The sequence below is a fragment of the Chelonia mydas genome, chromosome 25 (genome assembly GCF_015237465.2).
Source record: "Chelonia mydas isolate rCheMyd1 chromosome 25, rCheMyd1.pri.v2, whole genome shotgun sequence".
In the NCBI taxonomy this organism is placed as follows: Eukaryota; Metazoa; Chordata; order Testudines; family Cheloniidae; genus Chelonia; species Chelonia mydas.
The window spans coordinates 6,550,654-6,572,252 of NC_057858.1; the positions used below are offsets into that span (position 1 = coordinate 6,550,654).

Sequence of the window (21,599 nt, forward strand, 5' to 3'; positions counted from 1 at the left end):
ACTGGAAACTTGTGCATTTTATTATGACGAGCAGACTAGAGCTCCCTGAACCTTAAACTTGTCCAGGCCTCCCTGAGGTCTGAATGAGTCACCAAGGCCCTAGAGCTCTGCGATGCTACCGGCTGAATGGGGGCTGGCCAGACGCCTCACGCGTGACAGTCTGCTAGAAGAATCAGAATCCAAGGCCAATCGCAAGGCCCTGTGGACGTGCCTGGGTGCGAACAGCTGCCAACGTTTGCAGTAGTTGAATAGTCTGAGATGGGTTTCAGGGTAAGAACGAGCCTGGTTTATTTATAGGGTCAGCAGATCTTCCAGCTGAGAAAGAGCAACACTCGTCAAGGTGGGGCGTGTACCAGGGCAGGGGCCGGAGGGGAGCACAGGGAGCTAAGGGGTTTAGCTGGTGGAAAAAGGTTTCACTGGCCTGGCCACAGACGCTCTGGCCAGCCCTGGTGGAGGTGCCGGCCCTGCAGAGGCTGTGGCAGGCATGGGGGAGTGGGCTCCCGGGCAGTTCCCGCCCCTCCCATGGAATGAGAGCAGTGCACGCTTCCCCAGCGCCCACCTCCCAGTGCTGCTAGCAGGTGTGGAAGGAGCAGGTGTGGAAGTGGCTGGCAGCCCGTCCCCCAGCCAGGCTCCTTTGGGGCATACAACAGCTCATTCTGTGCTCTGGGAGTGCAATATGCCAGCAGCCTCCTGCCCAGGTGCATGGGGCAGGGGCTGTGGTTCCCTGTCTTCTGCCCCCCACCCCTGTGCGCCCTTCACCGGAAAGGCCATAATCAGCCCAATAACAAATCGGGGGAGTTAGGGGACATGCAATGCGCAGATGGAGGAGGGAGCCAAAGCGGGGAACCCCGGGGGAGCACAGGGCGGGGCTGAGGGCCAAGAGTCGGGGATGGTGGTTAGGCGGTGTGCAGGAGGGGGCTGCCGTACTGTTCTGCCCAGTCCCTCAGGTGGCACAAGCAAAGGCTGCAAATCACGGCCGAGAGATTGAACGATGGCTGAGTTCCCTTGGGAGCCTCCTCTTTGCCGCGCCAGTCCAGCCAGCACCGTTCTTTCCGAAGGGCTCAGTTCCGTGACTCCCCAAGAAGCACCAGCAGGAGAAAACCAAACCCAAACTAGCCAGGGCATCTCCAGCTCCCTTCCCGAAAGACCAAGACCCCGCATGTGCCGAGGACGCCTCTGGGCACAGAGAGGAAGACTCAGGGGAAAGCTGCTGTTGCTTTGTCCTCCTCCGTCTCCTCTGGCCCCTTTTCTGTCTTGGCGGCGATACTGTAGTAATAGGAACGGATTATGGTTTCCACCGCTGCAAACCCTGGGCGATCTTCCCACCTGGAAGAGAAGGGCGGCACTGAAGAAAGATCAGCAAGAAGGAGCAACGCAAACGGGCCAGGATGGGGGGACAGCCCAGGCGCTCCCCGAGGGGGCCCAGTGTCGGTGTCAGGAGTAAGACCTTCGGCTGCACCTGCTCAGTATGCCTGACGCCCTAACGAGCCAGCCACGGCGCCTCATGGCCCGCCCTGCCTGATTGGCTGAGGAGGCCAGCAGGCCGGTTCTTAAACCTAACAGCGGCCACAGCTCGCTGGCTGCTCAATGCCCATGGACTCTGCGTCCCTGTGCTCGCCTCCGCAAGCCCTGCTCCGCTCCTCCACAGCTCCAGCCAGACCCTGCCCTGCACCCCACCTTGTTCCCATCCTGTTCCAGCCACAGAACCAGCCCTGCTCCTAAGTTCCCTGACTCCTGGTAATCCGGCTCCGACCCTCGGCTCTGGCATTCAGCTCTGACTCCTGATATTGACTCTGTCTCGCCCCTGGGCTCTGGCATTCAGACTCCGACCACTAGGCCTGACCGCCTACGACCCAGTCCACTGACAGTGGGGCAGGGAGAGAGGGGGATGTGGGAAGATTTCCTGGCACCATGTTTGCACCGGGGCTTGCGAGGAGAGTTTGGCCACCGTGGTCTGTTAATTGTTAGCCTCTCTGCTGAGTCTGCAGGCAAGGAAGCCAGTTGTGCTAACGGGTCTGGGATGTGGACTCTGCGCTGAGCAGGCAGATGCCTGTCACGTCTGACCTGGCCTGGACTCAGCTCAGCGACAGGCTCTGAGTCCCGTGGCAGGAGACGTCCAGCAGCACCCCAAGAAGAACCCAGGAATGGGCCCAAGCTGCAGAAGCTGGCGGAGTGGGAAAGCCACTGCTGGACTGTGGGAAGGCACTGACTGCTTTGGCTGTGAGCATTGATTCTGCCGCGTTGCCAGGCTACTGGGAAAGGGACCCTCACGGGTAGGGGTGCCCGCCCTGGGAGTTACCACCCCTGCTGCTTAGCACCCTGGTAAGAAAGACCAACAAGGCCAGTAACTGACTAGACCAGGCAGAGCAGAGCAAAGGGACCCTCCTTCACATGTCAGTGGCAAAGGGAGATGCCTTTCCAATTGCTCGGAAACCCCAGGAGGAGCAGAGAGGTGAGTCACCCAGAGGGGCTAGCCCTGAGGAGCTACTATGTTAAATCTAGAGTCGCCCAAGCCTGTTTTGCTTTGCATCGTGGTACCTAATGACTGATAGCTAAAACCCTGTCACAACCATCCGGCTCTTGTCAGTTTCATTTAGGGTCATCCCCAGGCACCTGCTGACCACAGATGCTGCAGCCTGGCATGGTGGCCTCCTTGGAGAGGCTGAGACTGTTTCTGAGCCCCAGAGCCCCAGAGGGGCTCCAATCTCATCCAGGGGAACTGCAGGCCAGGGGAGGGGAAGGACGAAAAGGAAATCATCACTCATCACAGAGCCTGCAGCCCTCGCCAGAGGGAGATCAGGACAGGAGACACCCCCCCACACACACCCGCCACCCTCCTGCAGACAATGTGCCCAGTCCCAAAGGGGCCTGCTCCAGTCTGCTGGGAGATTAGCCGGGGGAAAGCCTTACTTGTAGGTCCAACACTGCATCATCAGCTTGTACATCTCTGGCGGGCAGTCTGCTGGGCACTCCATGCGCTTCCCTTGCTCTATGAAAGTGATCACCTCGGGTCCTTTCATTTTCTAGGGTGAGTAGGGAAGTCTGTTAATGACCCTGCCCTCCCCACCAAGCACAGGAGCTGACGGGGCAGCTGAGAGAGGGCAGGTTAGACACCCCCACTCCCCCACCCCCCGAGGACCCTTTTCACTGAGTCTGTAAGGAGCTAATGGCACTGGGTGTGGCCAACCTCCTGTGATGATGCTGTCAGTAATCACAGCACCTTGCGTTAGTATCTCATACCTGCCCTGGTACAGGTCTGACCCCCCGTAACCCAGCCAGCACCCTGCTTTTTGGCAATGTAGGGTGGACCCCCTCACCATAACTGGGTGATTACTTTGGCTGGCCTCCCTCTCCCTGTCCTGGGAGGCAAGACATCCCAGAGTTCATTGCCCCACATACAGCTCTGTCTGCCTGCCCTCTGGGTACTCTCTCTACTATTGGACTGCTACCTGGCTCTTTGCGGGATGCACTGAAACAGCAGGGATGGGGTGGGAGCACAAACTCGGCTGGGACGGCCAAGGAGCTGCCCTGGGTCAGTAAAGCGGACTCTGATCCAGCAGTGCGCCCTCGCTCTGCTCACCTTGTACGGTTTCTGCCCGTAGGTGAAGGCCTCCCACATGGTCACACCGTAACTCCACACGTCACTCTTGCTGGAGAACTTGTGGTACAGGATACACTCTGGCGCGTACCATTTCAGGGGCCACTTGCCAGCCGTCCTGGCCTGCAGCAAAGTGACAGAAAGAAGAGTGTGGCTTACCCAGAAACTGTCCGACACACTCCCATGCCCTGAGCCGGAGCCTGTTGTCTTGGGTCTGCCTTGCCGTATCTGTCAGTCCAATGAGCTCAAGACCTCTCGAGTGAGGGTTCACTGCCAAAGGCAGATTCAAATGGCCTAGCCCCAAACCCTGGATCCGAGCAACCCCAGCAGGTCAGGGAAGCAGTGGGTCACGACCGGAACCAATATCCAATTTATAGAATAGAAGATTAGGGTTGAAAGAGACCTCAGGAGATCATCTAGTCCAACCCCCTGCTCAAAGCAGGACCAATCCCCACTAAATCATCCCAGCCAGGGCTTTGTCAAGCCTGACCTCAAAAGTCTCTAAGGATGGAGATCCCACCACCTCCCTAGGGAACCCATTCCAGTGCTTCACCACCCTCCTAGTGAAATAGTTTTTCCTAATATCCAACCTAGACCTCCCCCACTGCAACTTGAGACCATTGCTCCTTGTTCTGTCATCTGCCACCACTGAAAACAGTCTAGATCCATTCTCTTTGGAACTCCCCTTCAGGTAGTTGAAGGCTGCTATCAATTTATGAGTTGTCCGCTCTCACTATACTGGGATGAACCAAAAGCCCAGGGCTGGAAACCCCTGCAGTCTGGGCTGTTTGGATCCGGATTGGAGTCCACATGGTGCACTGAGTCCATCGCTAATTCAAAGCTGAGTTATCGGTGCAGGGTCCTATGAGCCACCTCCTTTCCGGCTCTCCAGGGGAACAAGGGAGAGGGCTCTGTTTGCCAGAATGGACGGAGGATGAAAGTAACAGGAAGTTCTGTCCCTGTCTGAAACGGAGCCTGGGAGCAGCCCGTCCTCCATGTGACTAATGAGCCGTTTACAGAGCCCCAGGGTGTCCTCTGGGGCCCCTGAATGCAGAATCCAATCCAGATATGTATTTCTCCCAGAAGGTGGGCTCTGGAGGCAGCGTTCCAGCCAGGAGCCACGCCTGTTCTTGATCCATAGCGCCCATCTCAGGGCGGGTGGAACAACAGCTAATCCAGAGGACAGGGTCTCCTGCGCGGCCTCTTGGACGCGTTCCAGATTCTGTGGTGTCACCTGGCAGATGCGTGTGCCACTGGGTTAAAACACACACACGCTCGGAAATGAAACTGGGGCCTAAGCTGTGTCTGGAGAGATCACTGTGCGAATGGTGCCATCGTGTGGCAGGCACATCCGGCTATGTTGGCAATTGTTGTTACTTACTGTCTCTATTGTGGGACCACCTGGGGGCCCCACTTGGGGAATGGGGCTCCTTGTGCTGGGAACTCTACAGACCCAGAACAGAAAGCTGGTCCCTGCCCTGACGAGCTTCCAGTCAACTCAGCATCGCTCCTTCTTCCCCTCGCTCTCTGGCTTCTCTGCTTCGCTCCTCCCTTCTCCACATGGCTGCAGTGACAATAACCTTCTTCTCCCACAGCTCCACCACATCACCCACGGCCCCTGCCCCCCCCCATTTGGTTCCCTCCTCCCTTTGTCCATGTGTATTTCGAGCCTCTTGTCACCCTCAAGGCTCAGCAGAGCTCCCAGCTGCCAGCATCTCAGCTCTTGTTTCTTGCTTCACCCTCCCCCAGCCTCTCCTGATACATACCTAGCCCCCTCCCTCTTTCAGATCCCGTCATAGAACTCTCCTCTGGTGTGTGTCTTTCCTCTCCAGCATTATGCATCTTCATTCTTACCCCTGACCCTTAGCCTTCCATTGTATCTGTCTGTGTTGGACTGTAAGTTCCTTGGGGCAGGGACCGGCTTTCTGAATGTTTGCAAAGCTCCTTGTACAGCTATGGCATTATATACACAACAGGCACGATAAGAACTTGGAGTGATCACAAGGCAGAGCTCCTGGGAATGGCTCTAGGTCTCAGCAGCAAGCCAGAAAGGGTCAGGTCACAGGGTGTTCGGGGTGAGCGTCCCAACGGCATGCGTGTGAGATGCGTGCATGGCTTCTGCTAACAGGTGGAGTGAAGGGCACAGACTCCATCGGGGCTGACTCTGTAGATGTGCCCCGGTCTGTGATTCCTCGGCTGTGCTTACACTTACCTTGTAATAGCTGTCATCAGCAGCAAGAGCCTTGGAAAGTCCAAAGTCACTGATCTTGGCATAATGCTGGTTGACGAGCAGGACATTTCTGGCAGCCAGGTCTCTGTGGACGAAGTTCTTCTCCTCCAAGTACTTCATCCCTATAGACACCTGGTGCATCAGCTCTACCACATTGCTCACTGGAATCTCCTCTCTGGGGCAAAGGAAAAAGAGGGCAATACAGCAAGAAATCCCTGGAGAAGTAGGAAACTCATTACCATGGCCCTCGGAGCGTCACAGCCACAGTGAGCAGAGAATTCAGACTCTCTGACTCCAGAAGCATCAGCCCTTACTAACCAAGGTAAAAGAAAATCTCCATTAGCTATTAGCAGTACAGGGCCTGTGACACACAGCTGCATAGTTCTGGTTACACACAATAGAAGACCATGATATGCACACACTAGCAAGTACAATACTTTATTGGGCAATTCCACTAGCCAGCCAATAGATCCTCCACCACCAGCTTGCTGATATATTGTTGCTAGAACTTGATGGCACTCCAAGCCTCATGTGGAACATGGCCATATCACCAAGTAGTGCCATCACCGGGCTGGGAAACCGAGAAAGCTGGTTGGCTGGACAGGACGTTAGCTGTTGATGGAAAGGCCCAACAGAACATTTTGAGCATTTCGATTCTTCCTTATTATTTGCATTGTGTTAGATGAGATCAGGTCAGAGGGCAGGCAGGCAAATGATACCTGAGTGTGGGATATAAACGTCTCAGGAGTCTGAGATGTCGTCTCATCCCTTGAGAGGCAAAAGCTTGAGCGCATTCTGTGGGTCACCCCACATGTGTGCCAAGAACCCATTTGTCTCACCCCACCCGTCCTACATGTGCCACGGCCAGACTAGGCTAGGAATGTATCAGAGAGCTCCCTAGTGTTTTATTGGGACTATTTTCCATATCCCTCCACCTTCAAAGCAAGTCGTCTGCCGTTACCATGAGTCTGACGGGACAGTGCCCAGAAGGGGAGAGGGATCAGCCAGCCATGGCTATTCAATACCCCAAAGAACACTCACCTCTTGGAAGACAAGTACTTGTTGAGAGGCCCGCCTGAGGCCATCTCCATGACCAGCATCAGGGACTCTGCCTCGCAAACCCCGATCATGCGGACGATATAGGGGTTGTCCAACTGGTGCATGATCTGCGCCTCCTTCATCATTTCATCCTTCACGGCCTTCTCGTTGTTGCTCTTCAGCACCTTGATGGCCACGTCAATCTGCTTCCTAGCCAGGGGGCGAGAGGAGGAGCGCACATGGGGTGGGTTAAGCTGCAGATGATGGAGTGTATCACAGCCAGTAACGTGAACCACCGATCAGTGGTACCGTTTAAAGCTGCTGGCTCACTAGGCTGTATCTACAATGCCTGGGGTAATAATGATATTATTAGGGCATCTCGTTCCCAGTTATGGTCATGGGCTACAGGTCTGTGAAGCAAGGCTATTGCAGATTAACTCTGGGTGAGGTGCTCCTGCAGCAGTGCCCCTGGGGAACCCTATTCGAGTACGCAAGGACAGGAAACGGTAGCTAGAGAAATAAAATGACAGCAATTCTGTCTCAGACTGTGCAATCAGGGGCAGTTAGTCTCTTCCCTCCCCCTTTCTAGCACAGTAATAACACGTAGCATTTATAATCTATAGCTCTGAAGACACCTTACAAAGCAGGATCAGTACGATTACTGCCATTTCACAGGTGGGGAAACTGAGGCACAGAGAGGGGAGGGACCATTTCCAGGGTCACACAGGGAGTCAGTAGCAGAGCCAGGAATAGAATGCGTCTCCTCCTTCTCAATCCCATACCCCATCTATTGGATCAAGGTGCCTTTCTTAAAACCATGAGCTCCCCCTCTGAATTCACCTTTGGCCAGCAGACACCTCTGGTGCTGGCAGTCAATGTGCGAGTTCCCATCGCTCGCCTCTCCAATGCTCTCCACATTCCCCAGTGCACATGAAGTCGCTGTTGCAACTTTCACCAGTAGCTTTCCCATGCACGCGCCCTCCCCTCCCCCTATCAGCACAGACACTCCTGTCTCCATCCCTGTTACAGCATCTGCTCTAGAGATGGGTCCGAACCAAAGCCCTGGGCCCAAACACCTCTGACATGGGATGGGTTTGGCCCATCTATATCCTAGGCGCAGTCTGGCCATGCTCCCCTTCTCGTCCCTTTTGGACAGCGCTTACTTCCGCATCTTGTAGACTCCTTTCCTGACACAGCCGAAGTTCCCTGACCCCAGTTCCACCTCGTCAATCATCAGGTGGTCCCTCTTCAGGAAGAGCTTCTTGTCCTTCAGCTCCTCTGGGTCACTGTAGGGACTCTCGTAGACGCTGGTGTCCATGGGCAGGAGGCGTGATTTCCCTGAGCCTTCCACAGGAGAACAAGATCAGGGATCTGTCACGCGCCCCCTGCCTGTCACTCCCTCGGGAGAACTCAGAGCCTCCCTGTTCCCTCTGGCCACTGTCCTCCCTGCGCTGACCTTCCAGCCTCCCTCTCGGTCACCTCTCTTGGCTTTCCAGCCTGTGCCGGCCCCTCCCACTCCTACTGCTGGGTGGAGTTGCATGTGTCAGTACTCCCACTACCCCGGACCCTGATCCTAAACACGCTTGCTGTGTGCACGGCTTCTCACACATGAGCAGTGCCCCTGAAGTCGCATTACGCCCATGTTTCAGTGTTTGTGGATTCGAGCCCACAGATAGTAGTGAGGCGGGGGAGGGGGGAGCAGGACTGGGCTGGGCTTGGTTTATTCCTGGGAGCGATCGTTTAATTGCATTCATGCAAGTGGTTTGGGGCCCTGTAAAACAAATGGGACCTTTGGATTGCCCTCGGGTGCCTTGAGTGGATGATTTAGTTGGGGACTGGTCCTGCTTGGAGCAGGGGGTTGGACGAGATACCCCCTGAGGTCCCTTCCAACCCTGATCTTCTATGATTCTATGAAAGCCTTGCAGCACCTCTCTTAGCCAGAAGGTGGTGCTGATGTGCTAGGCAGTGTGTAAACGCTCCCTTGCATTGTTGTAGCTGCAGGTTCACGGGGCATCACTAGCTCGCGTCCCACAGCTTGGCTGGATCTGTACCGACAGGCAGAGCGGCCGCTGCGGCGATACTCACCTATGGGCTCTGGGGTGTATCCGTCTGCGTTAAGAGCCCCCACGTGTCTCTGGGCCTGGGAGAGAAACAGTGACAAAGTCAATGATGCATTTAATACCACAGGAGGGAAACCATCGGCGCCCACTCCGTGGGTGCTCTGGGGCTGGAGCACCCATGGGGGAAAAATAATGGGTGCTCAGCACCCACCAGCCACAGCTGTTTGGCGGCGCCTCTGATTGGCTGATCAAGGTGCTGCCAAACAGCTGACTGGAGGCACTGCCAAGCGGCTGATTGGCAGCTGGGGGAGGGGCTTGGGGGAGGGCAGAAAGCAGCAAGCGAGTGGGGGCCTCGGGGAGAGGGGTCTTGGGGAGGCCTGGGGTGGGAGTGGGGCCCCGGGGCAAAGCAGGAGTGGAGCACCCCTGGGGAAAAGAAAAACTCAGTGCCCATGAGGGAAACAATTGGGGTGGGGGACAGGGACCCTCCAGAACCAGTGCCTTCCCGTGATCCCTACGGCTCTAGGAGATCACTGGCTCTGTGTGCCCACTCTCTGGCGCATATGCAGACCTTTCTAGCTAGCATCATCTACTGGGGCAGCACATACACCCTGCCTGTGCCCCAAGGACACAGAGAGAGGGCAGCCCCATCCACCATGCTGTCCCTTCCACCCCACACACAATCTGTAGTCAGAAGGGGGTGGGGAGTAGGGATCCAGGCCACCATCTCAACACTGGTAAGGAGCTTGCTTTTTCTTCTCCAGGCATGGCTTGTGTGCACCCCTGGGGCAGATCGGCTGGAGCCAGTCTGGGATCCATCAGGTGGCAGATACTCTGCTGCCAATCTGGAGTCCAGCTCTGCCCCCAGTAAATCTATTGATCCCGCTCCTAGTGCTGGGGGAAGTGGATATTCTGAGGTGGAGTCTTGGGCACAAAACCTGGAAGAAGGGGCAGGCTGTCTGGAGAGTCGAGTGCGCCCTTCTGTGATGAATCATCCTTTATTAGCCAGGCACTGAGACTCATGTACACGAATGCCCAGTAAAGCTGGGAGTCCCCTTCCTCAGTCCTCCTGTGTGTCTCTCCCACCCTGGAGCCCTGAGACTCCCTGCAGCACTTTGCAGTCAGAAAGGCAGAGAAGCAGGAGCACGAAGATCGGGCCAAAAGCCAGGGGCTAGGCAGGTCTGCCTGAGTGTTCCCAGCCTCTGCCAGGCAGGCCGGCCTGGGGCTGAGCTTGATTCCCCAAATCATAGGCCCACATGTTGCATGGCGGAAACTTGCTTCCACCTCCAGCTGTATTTGTGCCCAGCCACTTCCCCTTCCCCCTCTGCCCCAAGGTGGGAAGGGCCGCAGGGTTAAGCTACCCATATTACATTCCAGTAAGAGAAAGGCAGGATTTTCTCCCCAGGCCTAAAAGGCAAGGATGTGAGAAGCTCTGGAGGGTTGGAGAGGAGATACCGCCCCAAACTTACGGTTCCGGAGGGGTGGGCCGGCGGGATTGGTGCCACGGTTGCTGAAAATCAGGAAAGAGACGTTAACTCGCTGCCCTGCTCGAAGGTCCGGGCGCAAAGGGGTTTCCATGCACCTCTTTAGCCCAGGCCTGATTCCAGTTCGCACTGCGCTGACAAAGTGGAGTCAATGAGGATGAGGCCCCCAGACTCTGGTGTGGGTGGGAGGAGACGGGTGCAGGGAACCCCGTGGCTAGCAGCAGGGACAGAGTGTTCTGCTCCTGCCCCAGGAGAAATCCTGCAGTCCAGCAAACAGGGCACTGATCTGAGATTGACTAGACATGGTCCTGATTTGGGGGGCCCCGCTTAAGACACCTTAAAGGGGCCTGATTTCCAGGGAGCACTGAGCACCTGCCCTCTGAAAATCAGGCCCCTTTAAGGTGTCTCAAGTGGGGCACCCAAAATCATGACTCACTTTGGAAAATCTTGCCCTGGGGCTCTCTTCCCAGCTCTGCCACTGTCTCACAGTGACCTCCGGCAAGCTCCGGAGGCCAACGTTTGCCTAAGTGGCCACTAATTCTTGCCCGACTTGGAACATTGTGGCCCTGATTGTCCGAGGTGCGGAGCGCCCACATTGTGTGTCCCTCCCGACCAGAATGTAGGCATATTGGCTGGGTACGGTGCGGGGGAGCTTACCCTGTTGCTGCTCAGACTGACCCTGCTGTGGGGATAAAAGGCCTTAAGACTCCAGGGCTGTCCGTCTGGCAGCGCTCCCCAGCAGGAGATACACTCAGCTTAAACAAAAATGGGACTAAAACAGCCAGGGAGAGACAGAAACAAAGCAAATAAAAAATAAACCCTCTCCCTTTCTCTGGACACACAGCCAGAACCATTCAACATGCTTGGTGGTGGATCAGGAACCATGGGGCAGACAGAGCCCCTTGTCCTTCCTGCTTAAACGAAGGCACTGGGTGACTAATACCTCAGTGTGGAAATGAAAACCAGTGGCTGGATTCAATGGTGCTAAACTAATTTATGCCAGCTGAGGCTTTGACCCCCTCTGTCCTATCTCTGGATCTGGCTTCATCATCGCTGTCTTCCCTGTCTTTGTTTATTTCCACCATGTTCAGCTTTGCGCAACGGGCTACCTGTAGGTGCCTTGGAGGGACCAGTTTTGCCTTCATCTGAAATATCAACCCCCTTTCAGTTGCAGGGCACCAGACCGATTCAATCTGGCAGCAGTGGAATTCCAGCCCCGATGGACTAACAGCAGGCCAGACATCGCCCTAGCATGATGCGGGGGCTGGTTTGCTAAGGCAGAAGTTGGATAACAGACCAGAGCAGTGCTTAATGTGGAGTGAAACAGTCGGGGGAGCTCTCCCCGCAGCCACGGGAGAGGAGGGGAGCTGTCTCAGTGCGGAGTGCAGGCCTGGGAGCTGAGCTCCTACCTTGTTAGCCCTTATCATAGCCCTTGGCCAGGACGAAGTGGCACTACGCTGCAGTTTAGCAAGAGCCAGGATAGGCCAATGCCGGAACCTGCTATGAAACACGCACACATTGCAATTTCAGTCCCGAGCCGACGAAGGGCCTTTCGCCCAGTATCCTCTGTCCAACACTGGCCATTGCCTGATTCTTCAGAGAGAGATGTGCAAAAATCCCAGAAAGAGACAGGGCAGGCAGGAGGCAGGATACTAAATGAAATGGTCCCAGTGATCTGGTCTAATATGGCAGGAAGCAAGAGAACAGCTGAGCAGATCCACCAGAAAACTGAAAGGATCCCGGAGCTAAGGTAGATCCCCAGTATGAAGGCGAGATTAGGTGTTCGCAGCCAAAGATGGCTGGTCCTGCCCTTAAGATTCAACTCACCTGCTGGCATATTGGGATTTTGGCAGCTTTCCTTCAGGAAATATATCAATCCGTCTGGCTTGAGTTTCAAGTACTCCACCAGCTGGGGGAGGAATCGGGAAAAGGAGGAAAATGACCGCTTTGTTTTACAGGCAACATTTGTGGTTTATGGTATCTCTTTCTCTTAGGTTTGTGGTGGACAGGCTCCCATTAGCCCATTAGTTCCTCTCATCTGTCTGCGTACTCGGGACCCTCTTTGCTCTGTATTTACAAACCCCACTGGCTGGGAGAGCTGGGGAGAGGGACTTGGGTTGTTACTACACAAAGGGAAAGAGAACAAGGAGGAAAGGAAAGTCTGCAGGAGTAGAACCGGTTGGAACATTTCCAGTTAAATGAAACGGGATTGAAGCCAAAACAGTTCACAGAGAGGTGTTGGTTCCCGTGATTGTGAGTAGGACTCTCATTTCACCCTATAGCCTGGTGGCTGGGCACGTCCCTGAGACACTAGGTCCAGGTGCCTGATTCCAAGTGGAGTTTTTCATCCCCCATCACTGGCTCATGCAGAAACAGGACTTGAACCTGGGTCTCCCAAGCTGGTGCTACAGCATATGAGAAGTTTCTCTGTCGCTCCATCCCCCCCCCCCCCCCAGCAATGGGCAGTCAACACAATTCCATCTGTGTGAAAACATTTTGTTTTCGTTCAAATGCGGAATGAAAACACGTTAAAAACCTTCAAGACTTGCTCTGAAACGGAATGGTCGTCCTCTGGACAGCTCTGTCCAGGAGCGAGCATGGTGTGTGTCTTCTGTGCAGCAGACTGCAGCAGTTCTGAGACCAAAATGGCTGCTGTCTATGTACACAAGAGAGATCTTTGAAAAATAAAGGTGGCGTTCACAGAAGACAAAAGGAAAGGAGGACTTGTGGCATCTTAGAGACTAACAAATGTATACTCCTGTTCTTTTTGGAAATACAGACTAACACGGCTGCTCCTCTGAAAGAAGACAAAAGGCATCCGAGTTCCCTGGCTACAGACACATCACAGCAGCAGGAGGTGGCTCACAGTAGGAGGGAGGGACAGGGGATAGGCAGGTGAGTCAGGGCTCGTGGGCAGGAATCTCTAGCGTTATGTGGGCTGATCCTGTGGCTCGGTACGTGATGTATGCCCACAGAGTACAGGCTTAGTTAACAGGGCCACCTCGAGGTTCCTGACCATGAAAGTGTCGTGGCCAGGGGGCTAGAAATAAAGGGCATTGTTCCTCTCGGTTCCTTTAGAAACACAGTGTGGTGGTGTCCTTCCGAGAAGTGCCCAGGGCGCAGCAAGGCAAGGGTTATTTCAGAGAGGCCGTGTTCAGATCTACAGCAGAGAGTGCTCGTATTATTGCACAGAACTGATTGGGGGATGGATATAGGAAGCAGGAAACTGAGGTCTAAAGGGTTAATGCTGCCTCTGGAGAGAGAGCTCTTCTCTCCTGGTCCGGCCGAACAAGGCTTCTGAAGCTCAGGCTCTATCCCCCAAGACAGAGACAAGAGAACTTTCCTCCTCCTGACTGGGGGCAGGGAGGGCTGGGGAGAGCGTCCCGCAGTATCATACCTGCCACAGCGTGTCAAACTTGGTCCCCTCGGGGATGGAGTACTTGCCGGACTTGTCCTGGTCGATGCGGTAGTGATACACTGTTTTCCCATAGACGAGGGACAGCGCGTAGGTGCCATTTTCCTTCCTTTCTCGCAGTCTGGGTGGGAAGGATGAAGGGGGTCAGAGGGGCTGGCTTTGGGGCTCACCCCGTGAAATTACCGTGCGTCCTCACGAGGCGCCTGTACCAGAGCTCTGGGAAAGGTCACCCCCTCCCACCTGGGCCGCATCTTTCCATGGGGAGGTGGGATTTGCTCCCCGTGGAACAGGCCAGAAGCCTGGTTTCGAAATCCTGGGGCTCTCACATCTCCTGGATGGGTACTAATCTCAATGCAGAGACCCGGCGTGCCACACTGGCCCTGTCCTCGCCGATCTCCCTGCACGCACTTCACAGCAGCACTGTTCTGGTCCTTTCTGGACCCATGTCTGAGTGTCAAGGGGAGCTGCTCCTGGGCCTCCAGAGCTCCCCCGTGGAGCTCCACTAGGTTCATTCCTCTGCCCCCCACCTCTTGAAATGTGGGGAATTGGGACACGGGCTCAGCTGCTGGCCCTGACCTGACAACACCCTCTCTACGTTGCCTCGGAAACAAGCAGATGGGGCGGAACGGGGTTGGGGGGTCACAGTAATAGGAGCAGGTATCTCCCAGCGCTTTGGATACTCACAGAAATTTCCCATCAGGCTGTGCTCCGGAATAGAGCCTGCGTTCAGCCTCCTCCCGGGAGACGTTGCCGTGGTACCAGGGCATCTTCTCGTGGGCAGTGGTGGCAATGAGTTTCTCGACCTGAGGGGCCTGGCTTATGATGGCCTGTTCGAGGGCATCACCCTGCAAGGAAGCAAGAAGGGAGACCATTCTACCCAGCTACTGCTAGGCACCATGCCAGCTGCTGCAGGGCAGCGCTGGTTTTTATTGCATCCTCTTGGGCAGGTGATAGTGAACTCTCAGGAGACCTCAGAATCCCTCTCTTGGTCGCCGATAAAGCTCTGGCTGCCCACACCACTGGAGTGATACTGGGCTGAATTCTGCTCCCGTCTAAATCCAGAGTGACTCCATCGTCCAAAGGTGTCCCTCTCCCTCCCGCCCCTCACTACCCATTGTGGGGAAGGGAAGGGAGCTCCCCGACTTGCAGGTGAGAGAAGCAGAAGGTCATGGTGGCCTTTAGAAGAGGACTATTGTTAGAGCTGGTCACAAGCCTTGGGGTCTGTCTTCCATTGTCAATCCAGAGGCCTTTTAAACTCTCTCCTGGCTGCTCTGTCTCCCTTTACTTTGCTCCCTACTCCCTGTTAAGAGCAATGTAATCTTGAAGCCATTCACAATGCACGGCAAGTTTATGACTCCCGCATATGTGGACAATTACATTTTCTTATTTGCCTGTAGATGGCACACTTTATATTAACAACCTGGACTTGCATGTAAGCACCTATATCTCCTTTGTGTCTGAGGGGCTTGTCTACACTACCGTCCAGATCGACAGGCAGCGATCGATCTAGCGGGGATCTTTTTATCGTGTCTAGTACAGATGCGATAAATCGACCGCCGATCACTCTAGTGTCGATTCCGGTCGATTCAACGAGACGCGCAAGGGGAATTGACGGGAGACGCACACCGCAGTGAAGACACTGCGGTGAGTAGATCTAAGTACATCGACTTCAGCTATGTTATTCACATAGCTGAAGTTTCAGAGTAACAGCCGTGTTAGTCTGTATTCGCAAAAAGAAAAGGAGTACTTGTGGCACCTTAGAGACTAACCAATTTATTTGAGCATGAGCTGAAGTTGCGTAACTTAGATTGATCCTCCCCGTAGTGTAGACCAGCCCAAACAGCCTAGCATGTGGATGATGCCCATCCTGCCAAGCCTCTCTATGACCCCTCTCAGATTGCACCTGGCGGCTACAAGAACACCAGGTAAGAACCTGTGGAGCACTGCAGCTGTGAAGCTGGAAGTATTTCCCAGCCACCTTTGAGATTTATTGATTTCTGATGGGCAATGGGTACCCAAATCTCCTAGGTGATTTTGCCACCCCACCCTCAAAGGATGTCTTGTCATTCTTAGCACAATGGAGTCCTGGTCCAGGACTGGGGATCAGGCTCCTAGGTGCTCTGATAATACTATTAATAACATAGACAAGCCATTGATTTGGTGATGCCTTTCTGTTGTAAGGCAGGGTTGCCAATTTTGGTTGGACGTATTCCTGGAGGTTTCATCACATGATATAATCTTTAATTAAAGATTGATCTTTAATTCCTGGAGACTCCAGTACAATCCTAGAAGGTTGGCAACCCTATTGCAAGGGCTTATTTCTGTTAGAACAGTGAGTGGGACCATATTAACCGTTTGAGCCCTTATTTTGCTCTCACACCGCAGTAGACCATGGAGTTACTGCATTGAAATCTATACACTTACACCAGTGGAAACTGGCAAGGAATTTCAGAGGGAAATGGGAAACACAATAGCAGATGAAATTCATTGTTGACAAAGGCGAAGTAATGGCCATTGGAGGGAATAATATGAACTGGGTTCTTAATTGACTGTATCAGCTAGGAGAAAGGACCCCGGCATTGTTATGGACAGTTCAGTGAAGACTTTTGCTCAATGTGGACCAGAGGCTGACAAAGCAAAATTTGTAGGATGCATAAAGAAGGAGAGGGAGTGTGACATTGAAATTACTGTAATACCACATATATATACAATATACAAATCAATGATGCATCTGCCTCTGAATTACTATGTGCAGATCTGGTCACCCTGTGACATTCTGTACCTTGCGGGAGTGCCCTGTAACCCCCATATTCCTCATTTATATGTGATTGTGATCTTACATATAAAGCATGCCTTGTAAGGTATCAGGGGAAAGGTTATGACCTGCTGAAAGTCATTTCTCCATTCATATGTGTATATCAGTAATGCATATGAAGTTATGAGAATTGTGTTGTATGGTGGTCACTAAGACATGCTGTAAGTTGGAGAATCAGCCAGACATTTGCTCCCCAGAGGCAACAGCAAGGAAAGTAGCCAGCACCCAGGTGGGGTGTCAAACCACCCATCAACAACCATTGTCCAGCAAGGGAGCTACGATGCAATGACTCACCTGCATGAGGCCACATGAGGGGAATTTCTCAGCCTTGCCTAGAGACTCAGCAAGGCCCACCCAGACATGCCTGGACTTGTGTTTTCCAAGCATATGGACTGAGGGTATAAAACAGATAAAGTGGACACATACTGGGACTTTTCTCCTGCCCCAACCTACGCTACAAGCAACTAAGACACTGAGAAGAAGACAAGACTCCAACAGAGGAAATAGGACCAGGTTTAAGGAAAAAACCTGTATATTAAGGACTGCAATATCCAGTGGGGTGATAAAAACTGCTTAATCTAGTTGTTGCCCAGTCTAATAGGGTTGAGAGGTTAGACTGTATGCTTATATTTTATTTCTTTTGGTAACTAACTTTGACTTGTTGCCTTATCACTTAATATCACCTTTTATAGTCAATACATTTGTTTATCTTTACCAGTGAATTTGTATGAAGTGTGGGGCAAATCTGCTCAGGTTTGACAAAGGCTGGTATATATCCATTTTCCACTGATGAAGTGGTGAACCAATTAATAAATTTGCACTGCCCATCTTGAGCAGTGCAATACGGTATATTCCTGGGGTACAGTGCTGGGAGCTGGGGGGATTCGGCTGGTGCCTTTCTCTGTGTGATTCATGAGTGGCCATGGGAGCATTCATGCAATCTAGCTAGGTATGGGACTCCACATGTGGTTGTGCTGAGTGATCACAGTGCCTGGAGGGGTTTGCTGCTGGTCACTAGCAAGGTATTGTGAGAGACAGCCCAGGCTGGAGTGAGTCCAGGGGACACAGCAGTCCCACAGTCCCAGGCTGCACCCCAGGGAACCCGTCACACACCCCATCTAAAAATAAGATATTGCAGAATTAGAGGAGGTTTGGAAATGGGCAACATGTTTAGGGGCGTGGAATAGTCTAATATGAAGAGAGATTGTAAAATTTGGGACTGTTTTCCTTAGAGAGGAGGTGAATAAGATGGGACGTAATAACATATACAAAGTATTGGATAATAAACAGAAGGTACAGAGGAAACTTCTAATCATCCTCTCTTGGTATACAAGAACAAGGGGATGTTCAATGAAACAAAGTGTCAAATTTAAAACTGATAAAAGGCAGTATGTCTTCACACAATTATAATTAGCCTGTGGAACCTTCTGCCACAAGATCTCATTCAGGCCAAGAGCATAGCAGATTTCAAAAAAGGATTGGAAATTTCTATGGATAACAAGTACATCCACCATTACATTAGACAGAGGGTAAAATTTGTAAGGGACATATGTTATAAGTCATTATCCAATCATCTGCCTGGGGACTGGGAGAAATTTCCCATGTGAGCAGGTTATTTGATAATTCTCCATTATGGAGTTTACTGCTTCTGCTCTTGCAGAGGATCTGGTACCAGTCACTGTTAGAGACAGGACACTGGATCAGATGGGTCATACTAATAATTAATATAGTACTTCTTAACTAGCATTTTTCATCCATACAACTCAAAGCACTTTACGAAGGAGGGCAGTATCATTATCCCATTTTACACATGGGGAAACTGAGGCACAGAGCTGTGAAGTGACTTGCCCACAGCAAGCAGCTGGCAGCAGAGCCGGAACTAGAACCCAAGTCTCCAGATCCCAGTCTGGGGCTCGGTCCACGAGGCCACACTGCCTCTCTCATAGATAGGTCGTATGACCTATAAAGCCCTAAATGGCCTAGGACCTCCTCTCTCCCAGTACCATACTGCCGCAGCTGCAGTCAGCAGGGGCCTGCGAGCTGGATATCCCTGACAGAGAGGGCCTAGAGATTTTAGAACGTGCTTTCCCCTTTGGTCTGAATTAGCCTGAACTTTTGGTGACCTTGTTGATGTGCTGCAAAAGCTGCCTGTTTGCGAGGGTTTGGGGAGAAGGCTGGCGGTGTGCTTCCCAGAGGAGGAAGGGCAGAAAGGAGTTCTGTGCAGGGCTGGCTGAGCCCTCGCTGACCTGATCAGATTAATGCTGCCGAGATCTAAATTGCATGCACTGTTGTCTGGTACATTGCCTAGAGCCTTGGACAGGTGTTATTCTAGTTATTTCATAACGGGAATAAATAGACACATAGCTAGCTCTGATTCGACGTACCAACTCCTGCGTCCACAAGAAAAACTCCCTGTGACTTCAGTGATGGAAGAACCGAGGAAAAGCGGAATCAGCATCTCAGGGTCTGGCTCTGTACAAGTCCCGTACAGCACCCCTGAAGCACAGCCAGCTTGGGCTGAGTACCCAAACAGTAGCACCTACCCCGCTGTAGCCAGGCTAAGGACACTAGGGCTAGCCCCCCTCTCTTATGCTGTGAGCTCTGCAATGGCCGCGGAGGACAGACAGGACCTATCTTGTTAAGCCAGAGCAGAGGGAGAGAGGAATTTGAAGGCACAGGCAAAGGCTCAGAGCTATGTCTGCAGCGGGAACTGGAAAAGGGAGGAAGACTCGGGGAGGCTTTTCCAAATGGCAGGAGCCCCAGTTGTGCTGAGCGTGTGGAAAGGGCTCGAGAAGAGTCGGTGTGAGATGAACGGAGGGAGGAGGAGTTGAGGGACAGTGTGACCAGCGGCAGCAAGACTGAATACAGCCTTTGCCTTGGGACCAGCCAGTACCTCCAATTTCCACGTCTGCCGGACGTACTCGCGCACCATGTTGTCCCGCATGCTGTCGAAGACGCCGGGCTGGAGCTCCACGCTGCTGGGGCGGTTGCAGGGCTTGCGGAGGGTGCAGCAGAGCCCGTCGGCGTCCTTGGAGTAGAATTCGCAGAGCTCCTCCGGCCCGCAGTGCGCCTTGCCCCCCGCGATGGCGTACGTGCCGTTCAGCTGGCGCTCGATGGGGTAGTGGTAGAACTGCAGGTTGTGGACCATGGAGAGGACATAGCCCCCGAGGCTACGCAGGCACTGGCGTAGGAGGAAGAGGCCGTCCGACATGCCGGCCAGTTTGAGGTACTCCTCGGCCTCCGACCGAGAAATGCTGCCGTAGAAGAAGGGCAGGTGGCTGGCTGCATCCGGCATCTCGTACGCTGACCGGGGCCCCTCGGACCTGCTCAGACACTCTGCGTGCTGGGCCTAGGGAACGGAAGCAGAATTCCTCATTGAGACATTGCATGGCAACACTGCCACAGAAAAAGGGAAGCTGTTGGCAGAGGACCCCTCGGGAGTGCAGGGCCCGCGTCGCCATCTCCATCCATCTGCCCACAAGCCATTACCGCAGGGTCAATTAATAGAATCTAAGGCCAGAAGGAACTATTCTGATCATCTAATCTCCTTTCCTGTGTAACGGGCTAGATAATTCCACCCTGTGGTTCCTGAATCACGCCCCTAACTGCTGACTGAGCCAGAGCGTGGTTTTTAGAAAGACACCTGGACTGGAGTTAGAGATTTCAGATGATGGAGAATCCACCGCATTCCCCTAGTGAGCTGTTCCAATGGTTAATTATCCTCACTGTTAAAAAATTGCAGCCTGAAATTATCATTGGACCTAGTTATGCCATTATTGTCTACATTAAAAAGCCCTCTACTATCCAAAATCTTCTCTCCAGAGAGGTCCCTGTAGATCATGATAATAGGAAATACCGTTTTTTGCAATGCATCATTAACCTTTGGAACTCGCTACCTCAACATACTCTTACGGCCAAGAGATTAGCAGGCCTCAAAAAAAGGACTAGACACTTCTATGGGTAATCAGAACATTGACAGTTCCACTAGATAGGATACAAGTTTATAAGGGACATAAAACCCTTATGTTTCTAGGCATAATCCAACTGCTAAGTGACAAGGGCAAAGAAGAACCTTTCCCTATCTGTTGCTGAATTTTTTGCATCTTCCACCAGAGTGTCTGGCAGTGGCCCCTGTCAAAGATTGTCCATTAGACGGACCAGTGGTCTGAGCCAGTTTGGCTGGTCCTCTGTGCCTATCAACCCAGAGAAAGCTGTGACTTCAGTGTGACAATCCATCATTGCAGGTTGGATTCTGTGCAATTCTTCCACCCTTTTCAAACTGGAATCTGTGGATGTCACCGGAGGCCCCTAGACTCACGACAGAGTAATAAGAGAAAGGGACTTACCACCTATCCCGGTAGAGCCAGCTCTCAATAGGAACCCAATGCACCATGTCACGCTGCTGGCTGAGCCTGTGACGAGTCTCCTCCACCAATGAGCTGTTATCTGCGTTCTTGGTTTTGGTATCTAAATCCCACCCACAGACCCCGGCCAGTTTCCGTTAATTAATGGAAACACCAGTGAACTCCAGGGGGTACATTGGCTCCCTGGGCGCTGACCTTTGATGGGGATGTAGCGTGACGTGAGAAGAGCTGAGCTGGCGTCTCCTTTTCACAGACGTGTCGGTCACATTCAGAATACAGTCAACCCGACTCCTTGGGTTGCGGTGTCTGGTCTCTGCACTTCTGCACACATTTTTAATTCATTAGTAGTAGTATTCATAGTATTATAGTGCCCAGGAGCCCTCGTCAGAGACCAGGACCCAATGGTGCTAGGGGCTGTACAAACCCGGAACAAAAAAGACAGTCCCTGCCCGACAGAGCTGACAGTCGATCAGACGAAGATGGACACAGACAGACCAACAAGATTTTAAATTGTCCCAATGCCCGGGCCTCTTGGTCGACTGAGGGACAGACCTATTGCACACTAAAGGCCAGCACAGAAAGGACCAGGCCTTAGACG

At 53.1% G+C, this 21,599-nt stretch overlaps 1 protein-coding gene across 5 annotated transcripts in view; it reads right to left on the minus strand.

The window, feature by feature from the left end:
• Window positions 1-263: 263 nt before the first annotated feature.
• LOC102939519 (tyrosine-protein kinase ZAP-70) overlaps window positions 264-21,599 on the minus strand; it is a 45,759-nt gene continuing 24,423 nt past the window's right edge. Inside the window, exons 2-14 of one of the 5 annotated variants that reach the window (XM_027824644.3) lie at window positions 21,197-21,322; window positions 19,531-19,986; window positions 14,507-14,667; window positions 13,805-13,943; window positions 12,235-12,316; window positions 10,393-10,433; window positions 8,952-9,006; window positions 8,030-8,210; window positions 6,870-7,076; window positions 5,811-6,003; window positions 3,581-3,721; window positions 2,911-3,023; window positions 264-1,326 (exon numbers count right to left, since the gene is read on the minus strand). In XM_027824644.3, coding sequence (XP_027680445.2) covers window positions 1,197-1,326; window positions 2,911-3,023; window positions 3,581-3,721; window positions 5,811-6,003; window positions 6,870-7,076; window positions 8,030-8,210; window positions 8,952-9,006; window positions 10,393-10,433; window positions 12,235-12,316; window positions 13,805-13,943; window positions 14,507-14,667; window positions 19,531-19,932 — 1,845 coding nt within the window. In that variant the 5' untranslated portion in view covers window positions 19,933-19,986; window positions 21,197-21,322 and the 3' untranslated portion in view covers window positions 264-1,196. Of the gene's footprint in view, window positions 1,327-2,910; window positions 3,024-3,580; window positions 3,722-5,810; window positions 6,004-6,869; window positions 7,077-8,029; window positions 8,211-8,951; window positions 9,007-10,392; window positions 10,434-12,234; window positions 12,317-13,804; window positions 13,944-14,506; window positions 14,668-19,530; window positions 19,987-20,983; window positions 21,323-21,599 lie in introns of all 5 variants that reach the window. The other 4 variants (XM_037885865.2, XM_043535701.1, XM_037885866.2 and 1 more) reach the window with 4 other exon arrangements.